At 44.4% G+C, this 10,091-nt stretch overlaps 1 protein-coding gene across 3 annotated transcripts in view; it reads right to left on the bottom strand.

Annotated features, from left to right (window-relative positions):
* Positions 2,125-10,091, bottom strand: part of CYFIP2 (cytoplasmic FMR1 interacting protein 2) — a 135,565-nt gene continuing 127,598 nt past the window's right edge. For 2 of the 3 annotated variants that reach the window (XM_018050112.1, XM_018050113.1), the window contains exons 30-32: positions 9,637-9,875; positions 7,734-7,881; positions 2,125-5,314 (exon numbers count right to left, since the gene is read on the bottom strand). In XM_018050112.1, coding sequence (XP_017905601.1) covers positions 5,147-5,314; positions 7,734-7,881; positions 9,637-9,875 — 555 coding nt within the window. In that variant the 3' untranslated portion in view covers positions 2,125-5,146. The remainder of the gene's footprint in view (positions 5,315-7,733; positions 7,882-9,636; positions 9,876-10,091) is intronic. The other variant, XM_018050114.1, reaches the window with a different exon arrangement.

Raw genomic sequence — 10,091 nt, forward strand, 5'->3', positions numbered from 1 at the left:
TGAACTGAACTGAACTTATCCAAAGCCCCCCAAAGTCCAGTAATCAAACTCCTAAGTCCAGTTTTGAAGTCCAGCCTGAATGATTGATTTAGTATAGTGTAACAGCAAAAGCAGAGCCTTTAGAGCAGGGTTCAAATTCTAGCTGCCACTTTATAACCATGTGAAAATAAACACACTGCATAGTCTCTCTGTCAAAGGTGGAATTTAGCACAGTGACTGTGGTTGATTCAAAGGAATGGACGAATGGAGTTTAGCATGATGCCCACACACATCAGGCCTTATTACATATTAGTTTCATGCTTCCTCTTAGAACTAAGGATATATTGATAAATGATATATATGAGATAGGATAGAAAGCTCAGACATAAACCCATGTACTCATGGTAAATTCTTTTATAATAAAGGAGGCAAGAATATATAATGGAGAAAAAGACAATCTCTTCAATAAGTAGTGCTGGAAAAATTGGACAGCTACAGGTAAAACAGTAAACTTAGAACATTCTCTAACAACATATACAAACAAACTCAAAATGGACTAAAGCCTTAAATGTAAGATTGATAAAACTGCTAGAGGAAAACATAGGCAGAACACTCTTTGACATAAATCAGAACTATATACATATATTATATATATATTATATATATATTTGGATTCCTTTCCTAAAGCAAAAGTAAACAAATGAGACCTAGTTAAATTTAAAAGTTTTTGCACAGCAAAGAAAACTGTTGACAAAATGACAAGACAACCTACTGCATGGGAGAAGATATTTGCAAATGATATAACTAACAAGAGGTTAACATTCAATGTATATAAACAGTTATGATTCTACACCAACAAAATAAATTACCTGATTGAAAAAATGGGCAGAAGAACTATATAGACATTTTCTCAAAGAGGACATGCAGATGGCCAAGAGGCACATAAAAGGATGCTCAATATTGACAATAATCAGGGAAATGCAAATCAAACCTACAATGGGATTATCACCTGACACTTGCCAGGATGGTTATCAACAAAAAGAACACAAACAACATGTCAGCAAGGATGTGAAACGAAAGGAATCCTCTTACACTTTTGGTAGGAACATAAATTGGTGCAGCCACTATGAAAAACAATATGCAGGTTACTTAAACCAAAAATATGCTTACCATATGATCCACCAATCCACTCCTGGGCATATATCCAGAAAAGACAAAAATTCTAATTCGAAAAGATATAGGCACCCCAAGGTTCATAACAGCATTACTTATAATAGCATGAAAGCAATGTAAATGTCCATTAACAGATGAAAGGTGTGTGTGTGCGTGTATGTATATATACATAATATTCCACAATGGAATATTACTCAACCATTAAACGAACAAAATAATGCAATATGCAGCAACAAGGATGGACCAAGTTATTATCATACTAAGCGAAGTCAGACAAAGAAAAATTATCATATGATATCACTTATAAGTGAAATCTAAAAAATGATACAAATGAACTTATTTACAAAACAGAAATAGACTTACAGTCACAGAAAGCAAACTTATGGTTATCAAAGAGGAAAGGTAGGGAGGGATAGATTAGGAGTTTGGGATTAACAGATACACACTACTGCTAATATATATATATAAAACAAAAATAACAAAGACCTACTGTATAGCACAGGCAACTATATTCAATATCTTAAAATAATCTATAATGGAAAAGCTTCTGAAAAAGAGTAGATATATATATAACTGAACCACTTCGCTGTATACCTGAAACTAACACAACATTGTAAATCAACCACACTCCAATTAAAAAAATAAAACCCACCCAAAACCCCAAACAAACAAAAACAACAAACAAACAAAAAACAGCACTAGGAGTCTAGGCTGTAGAATTATACCATCAGACTACGAAAGCCCGAGGCTCAGGAAACATCTCCAATATCAAGCCCAGAGTAAGTCAATTTGTAAAGATATAATTCCCCCAGAAAGAAAGAAAGCAAGCCATTAGTTTAGGGTGCAGCGTCTTTATATTCTTTATGTTCCTCCCTTCTCTTTCAGGTTGTTTCCTTAGTTACCAGCTTTCCCGTGGTCTTCCATAGATTAACTAGGACTAGAATATGAACCAGAATCAAGACAAGACACTCATTTCACGAGTTTGGAAGCAGTTTTAATGGAGATGGAAATGTTTATCAACTCAACACAGGTACCCCAAAATACAAAGCAAAATATCATCTTCAGCTGCATAGCAAATATGATTTAAGAATTTAACATCATTATTTGATCACAAGCGTAAATATAAGTCACCATAAATAAATGTAAATTCATTGTACAAAAATCCCCGACAACTCTTAATACAAATATGGTACATTTGACAGTTTCTGAAACAGAATTTTTTTAAACCTTTTAAAACCTAGGATTTTATTTTTCTTGGTTCTTAGATACACAAAAAATCAAAAGAGGGGCAGTAACACCAGGAAGGAAAGAATATTAAACCCGTTCTGTATTTGTGAATCAATGCTGCTGGTGAGCCAGGGAAATGAAACATCTCTCCTAAAGGTGAAGACCTCAATTTACTGAGATAAAATCTCTTGAGGGCAATGGGATTCTACCCAGAGGGTCAAAGTCAGGGCTATGATAGGATGGGAGGGGCAGGTTATTGAAATGGCAATCTCATCAAATGGGTGATCCAAATCTCTACAAAGCAACAGTCAAGGACTTAGAATGATCTCCAGGACTTAACAGACAGTCAAGTAGCTGAGAAAGCGAGCCACCTACTGTACCCAGACAGGCCTGAAGACTCAAGTCTCTGGAGCTTAGAAATTTTATGCGGGTTTTGAAGGTGAGTTTTACCATATAGTTCTTCCATGTGGTGTAACCCCTCACTTTTGCCTTTGGGACACATGTATGATCTTCAAGAAGGAAAAAATAAAAGACAGAGAGAGAGAAATACTATTCCTATGAGAATAGGAAGTGGCAGCTCCAAACAGGAGGATCTGACAGCTTGTACCCTGACTTGCTTTCCTTCCCTACAATTATTTTCTTTCATGGCTCAGAGGGAGCTCAAAGCCCAAGGTTAGCAGTGCAGGGGGCCTCTACAGCAGTGGTCCTCAGACTCTGATGTGTAACAGAACAATCCAGCTTGTGGCAAGTGCAGATTTCTCAATTCTGCTCCCAGAGATGCAGGATTGGTGGGTTTGAGGTAGGCCCAGGAATCTGCATCAAATGTGTTAAATCTCAGAAGTCCTGATGGAGGTGGCCTTTGGATCACACTTGGCGAGCCCCACCTCTGTCCTCCTTGGTGAACATGAGTGGATAACACAAACCTCCTGCTATGGACACTTCTTTGCTCTTGCCTGGGGATGAAATGGGCCATCTGGTTAATGGAAACAATTTCTATTCATCTGCCCTGAGTGAGGCGATCATTATCAGTTTATTTTCTCTCTTTTCCTTCCTGGGCCAGGGAAGAAATACCAAATTGTCTCATTTTATATGTTCATACAAGCTCAGGCTCACAGATTCCCTTTGAGGATAAGGTGCTCTGTAAGGAGACATTCATTTCCCAAAGGCTTCTGTCCTTCTAAACAGCTTCCCCATGCGCAGTAAGAGATTCTGCAAGGAATTTTGATTCATTCTGGGAAATGGAAGCAGGCATGGCTGGATGGCATTGCTGACTCAATGGACATGAGTTTGAGCAAACTCTGGGAGATGATGAACAGGGAAGCCCAGCGTGCTGCAGTCCATGGGGTTGCAAATAGTTGGACATGACTGAGCAACTGAACAATAACAATGTCCCTGTGAGATATGACCTACATCTCAAAATCTAAGTTAAGGAACATCAAAGAATAGAAGCCAAAGGTCAAATGTCTCCACAATTTTTCAGCTTCTAGGACAATAAAAGTCCTGATTCATTAGAACAGCGTTCCTCTTTGGCTGTATTTTAGTATTAAAAGGGGCTTCCCAGGTGGTGCTAGTGGTAAAGAATCTGCCTGCCAATGCAGGACATGCAAGAGAGGTGGGTTTGATCCCTGGGTTGGTTGGTATTAAAAGCTCATTGACAAGTATTATTTACACTCCTTACCTCCTTGACCCCAAGGTGTTTTTTGGATTCTGTTAAAATAACCCTTTAATAGTTTCTTTCTTGTGAGGGTTTTTCTGGATGAGAGATTCTGTGCCAAGAAGTGGTTCCTAATTTGGTTGCTGGCTAATGCTGTGGGCAGTGCATGTCTGGCCAGTAGTCCAGTGTTCACTCTCTGTGCGACTTGGTGCTAACTACTTGTTCAATAAACAAAAGACCCTCTCACCATCAAGCTGATGAAGGGTTCTAACAGCTTTCTGTTTTGGACTATGGAATTCCTGGCTGTGTTCATAAATACTGCTTCTACACAGCAGGCCTGACCATCTTCCTACCCAAATTCCGCTCACCCATTTCAGCTGTGAATGCATTTCTGAGTTCTCCCTAGGAGTGCCCTGAGAGGGGAGTCAGGATGTGGTTTTAAGAGTCCATGGAAGGCCAAAGGCAACACCTCAACACCATCTACCATGGCACTGATACCAGGAAGCTCGTCGCCCATTCACCATGGCTCTCAGTGCTTGGTCCAGGAGTACACTTGGCGGTTGAATCCCTGGCATCTGGAGCAGGACAAGATGAGACTGTGGGAAGTAGGGGGAAGGAGCCAGAGGAAGTGAAGATGCTAGGAAGTGGACGCATGCCTGTCAAGCCAGGCTGACGTCTTGGGGCATGGCCACACTCTTTTCTCCATCTCTAAGACTTCAGTCCTGGGGTTGCATGTGGGCACTGGGCAGGAGGTCACAATCAGGGGAGGAGGTTTTGTGTAGCAACCATGGATGTGGGGACCATGAGATGGAGAAAGGGTGAAACTAGGGCTCTTAACATAGCTGAGGGGAAAAAGAGAAAAAAGCAAGTACTGCCCTGTTTCTGTTCTTTTTTTTTTTTTTTCATTTACACTATGGAAAAACCACCATGGAGATGTCATGGGAGAGCATGCAGAGGCCCAGCCCTCGGAAGGTGCAGATGTGTTTGGGGAGGTTCTTGTTTGCTTCCAGGTTCATCTCACACATTGTCCAGTCGGACCCTGTCGCAGGCTGGCTGTGGCTTTCTCTCTCCTGCTTCTCCTCCTCCAGCTTGAGGGTTTGCAGGACCTTCCGCCTAGCAGGTGGTAGCCAGGGACTGGTGGATGGGCGGCTGGAAGCAGCGCACATGCTCCACGGTGGAACTGTCCGTCTCCACGGACTTCATGTACTTGTTCAGGATGGCAAAAACCTCATTGTTCAAGATCTGGTATTTCCTGATCCTGTCTGCCATCTTCTTCAGGGGCTGGAGAAGGACAGGGGCATGTCGGTTAGGAGTGGGAGGAGGGGATAGAGAGATCAACAGCAAGGGAAGGATACAGTTGAGGGTGGGTTCCAGAGTCCTGATGTTTCCACGGTAATGCCACTCTCTTGCTTAAAGGCCTCCTATGGGAGCCCAGAGCTTGACAATGAAATGTGAACTTGACCATAAAACCCTTTACATGAGTTTCAAAACTTACCACAAAGCTGCAGTAATCAAAATAGTGTGAAGACAGACATATGGACCAATGGATTAGACAGCCCAGATATAAAGACTTTCAAATACAGTCAAATGATTTTTGACAAGGGTGCCTGCAACATTCAATGGAGAAAGAATGGTCTTTTCAACAAACGGTGCTGGGAAGACTGGCATACAGAAGAAAGAAGTTGGATTCTTATTTTACACCATACACAAAACATAAGCTGAAAATGGATTAAAGACCTAAACATAAGAGCAAAAACTATAAAACCTTTAGAAGAAAACATAGACAAAAAGCTTTATAACACTGAGCCTGGCAATAACTTCTTGGAATATGGCACCAAAGCATAGGTAATAAATAATAAATTGGAATTCATCAAAACTAAAAAAGTATTTGCATCAAAGGACACTATCAGCAGAGTGAAAAGGTGACTCAAAGAATAAAAGAAAACATTTTCAAATCTTGTATCTGATTAGGGATTAATACCCAGAATACAGAAAGGACTTGTTCAATTAAATAACAGCAAAAAACCAACCAAACAAAAAAAAACCCAACCAGCCCAATTAAAAAGTGAGCAAAACACTTGGGTAGACATTTCTTCAAGGAAGGATAAACAAATAGCCAATAAGCACACAAAAAGATGGTAATATCACTAACCATTAAGGAAACGTGAATCAAAACCACAATGAGATACCACTTCATACACATTAAGGTGGCTAGTTCCAAAAATATACAGAAAATGACAAGTGCTGGGAGGATATAAAGAAACTGGAACTCTTATATATTGCTGGTGAGAAAGTAAAATGATGTTGTCCCTGTGGAAAACATTATGGTGGTCCTCAAAAATTGACAATAGAATTACCACATGATCCAGCAATTCTGATTTTAGGTATATACCACAAAGCAATGAAAGCAGGGTCTGGAACAGCTATCTGTACACTCACGACACAGCAGCATTACTCACAACAGCCAAAATGTGAGAGCAACTCAAGTGTCCATCAACTGACCAATGGATGAACAAAATGTCATGTACGCATATAATGGAATACTATTTAGCCTTTAAAGGCAGATGATTCTGACACATGCTATTAATACAACACTGTACACCCTGAACACATTATGCTGAGTCCTAGAGCAGTCAAATTCATACAGAGAGAAAGTGAAGGGTTACCAGAGGCTGGAGGAAGGGAGAATGGTGAGTTAGTGTTAACCAAGCACAGAGTTTCATTTGGGGAAAACAAAAAGTTCTGGAGATGGAGTGTAATAAATAATAAATTGGAATCCATCAAAATTAAAAATGCATTTGCATCAAAGGACACTGTCAACAGAGTGGAAAGGTGACTCAAAGAATGAAAGAAAACAATTTGAATCATGTATCTGCTCAGGGAATAATATCCAGAACACAGAAAGAACTCCTGCAATTAAATAACAGCAAGAAAAAAAAAAAAAATGGGATGGTTGCACCCAAACACGGGTGAGTGAATTTAATGCAGTAAACAGTTCAAAATGATTAAACTCTACTGAACTGAACACTTAAAAATAGAAAAAATTTATGTTACGTATATTCTACTTCATGAAAATGGTCACCTGTATGAAGCGGCACCTGCCTTTTTCCCTCTCGGCTGGTCCTGGAGACCCACCGGGACCATCTTCCAGCCATCCATCTTCAGGCCTCTGTGCCTTTACTTTAGCCAGCCCCTTTGTCTGGAACAGCTCCCCTATTCTGCACCCCATTTCCTGCCTGTCTATTTGCAGTCGATCATTCAGGACTTTGCCCCAGCATCGCCTCTATGGGGAGCCTTCTGAGGCCCCTCCCCAGCCCCTCAGCCTGGTTTAGCTGGCCCTTCCTCATGCTCCCACGGCAGCCCCGCTCATCCCACCACAGCGCTCATTTCATCCCCATGCCTGCACAGCAGTGTCTGTGCAGATGACGAAGCGGGATGAGCAGACTCTGACTGGCCTAGGAAAGGTGTGTTTCAGCTCTGGAGGCTGGCCCTGCCCTGTGGGGTGACCTGATTCATCCCGGTGGCTTACAAGTCAGTGACTCATGGCTTCCTACAAGAAGGTCGCCAGCTGCTGAGTGTCTCCGCACCTACCTGCGGGGTGGGGAGTTGGCCTCCACAAGGAGCTCACCCTCCTTGGCGGATGAAAGCCTGCTTGTCAGGCCCGGCCCCCTCTCCCAGGCCCCAGCCACGAGCTGCTTACCACATTCTTAATGATTTCATCTTTCCCGTCTTGCCTCTGTACTTTGAGCAGGTGGTAACAGAAGTCGAACAGGTCAAAGCGACGCTGCTGGCCCAGCAGGACGATGATGGAGCAGCCGGCCCAGTTCAAGCCGTCTCCGAAACACTGCCTGGGAGCGGGAGAGGAAGCAGCTGGGGTGAGAGGTGGGGAGGAGCCCTCACCTTGGACCATGTCTGGACCAATTCTCTTAATCTGTACAGTGGGTACAAGGGAAGTTGTGAGTATGGATTCATTTGTTCCCAGGACCGAGGTTTCAATAGAAGCCCTTCTAACCACAAAGAGGTGTCAGTCTGTCACCCCACTGCTGTAAGAAAAATCGGCTTTGAAGAAGACAAGTTTGCAAGAAAAAAAAATCCAACCAGCCTTTGAGATTTATTCAACCAATCAGAATTCTGATGAGATGCTGTCTTGGTTCTGGACAAAAATCAGAGGAAACCTGTGAGGTGAAGGGCCGTTTTGAACCAGACCAACTGGCCAGTGTAGGCTGAGAGGGCAGGGATCGGGGGGGCACGGTAGGGCCATGAGCAGATGCTCCAGTGTAGGCTGACAGGGCAGGGATCGGGGGGCATGGTAGGGCCATGAGCAGATGCTGCTGGTGTGGGGGGCTGCCAGTCCTCTCGGGTCTGGTAAAACTAAGCCTGCACAACCTCAGTCTCAACAGCAATGCAGGCGATTTGGGAGGCCATGGGGCATCTCTCGGGTGAATCTCTCGTCCTTCATCAGCAGCGGAATCTCACTGGAAAGGTTCCCAGCTTCCCCACTGCTGTCGCTGAAAGTGCAGCCACTCTGGAAAGCAGCCTTCCCATCCCACTCCCCCAGGGGGATCTCTGTGGGCCCCACGCGCCTTTCGGAGGCAGGCCTGGTCTGCTCCCCTCACACTCTGCTCTGCTGTGTAGCTGGGCAAGCGATGGGAGGATGGGGCTCTGCTTCTGTCTTTTCTGAGGACAGGACTGGGCCCCTCTCAAAGGCTCCCCTCCCCATTTTTCAGGAGCAGAGGCCTCATGAGCAAGGTGGGGCCCAGCTGCTACCGGTGGATCCTTTCTCTGTTCTGTGAGCCCTGGGGATCTGTGTAGGAGATGGCAATGTGCAGTGAGGTCTTGATGCTGAGCCTCGTCTGGGCTCCCTCCTGCCCCTTCTGTCGGCCCACCTTCCAGTCTCGGGAAGACAGAACTTTAGAGGTCTGAGGCCTTGAAGTGCACACAGTCCATCTCTGCCTCCAACCACCTGGAGCTTTTCCTGGGAGGTCTCCTCTAAGAGCTGCATCCTAAGCAATGTTCCAGCTCAGTCGTAGTCTGTGAATGAAATTCCAATAATCCTCTTGTCCAATACTTTGTCCACCTCATGCAAAGAACTGACTCATTGGAAAAGACCCTGATGCTGGGAAAGACTGAAGGCAGGAGGAGAAGGGGATGACAGAGGATGAGATGGTTGGATGACATCACCGACTCGATGGACATGAGTTTGAGCAGCTTCCGGGAGCTGGTAAAGGACAGGGAGGCCTGGGTGCTGCGGTCCGTGGGGTCACAGAGTCGGACTGAACTGAATCCTCTTGTCTCTCTCCTTGTGGGAATCTGTTGTCCTTCCTGTCCTTGCTGCCAGGTGGCCTCGTTCAATCCACCTTATGTTTATCCTCTCATCTCCTCTAGGCTCTGTGAATCCCACACACCAGGAACCATCTCTACTTTTGCTGGGCACGGGATTATGTCCAGCACCTAGCACTCTGACCAACATAAAGCACGTGCTCAGTAGACTGCTGTTGGGCCATCCTACCCCTGCCCTCCTTTCTGGCTGAGCTCTGCTGTACGATGGCTCTTAGGAGGACGAACAGGTTTGGGGGTGACCCCACCTTTCTGGGGCTACTTACTCAGCTGTGAACTCGTTGGTCCCCACGGGGATGCAATAGACGAATTGCATGGCACTCCAGAGCCGGTGGAATTCCACGCACTCGTCCACGTGCATGACGCCGTTGGTGGGTGGCGGGCCCCGCCAGACAGGGTCCTGCAGGTAGCTCCGGATGCGGGTCAGGATGACCTCGAACATGGACAGTCCACAGCACAGTCGCTCCTTGGTCAGCAGGTCGCCCTCCCGAGCAATGGCGATTTGCTGGGAAGAGGAGAGTACACGAACCTTCCCGTCACATCTCAGACCCCATTTTCCACCCTAACCCAAGATTTCCAAACTCTGAAGCTGGCTGCATCTGTAATTTGTTCACCAGAACTGATGTCTTGCCCAGAGCAGGCAAGACAGTTTATAAACTTAGTTCAACTGCAGGGAAGTCTTTGGATAAGTAAAATCTAGGAGCCATCGATAGAGGAATAG

The sequence above is a fragment of the Capra hircus genome, chromosome 7, assembly GCF_001704415.2.
Source record: "Capra hircus breed San Clemente chromosome 7, ASM170441v1, whole genome shotgun sequence".
NCBI lineage: Eukaryota > Metazoa > Chordata > Mammalia > Artiodactyla > Bovidae > Capra > Capra hircus.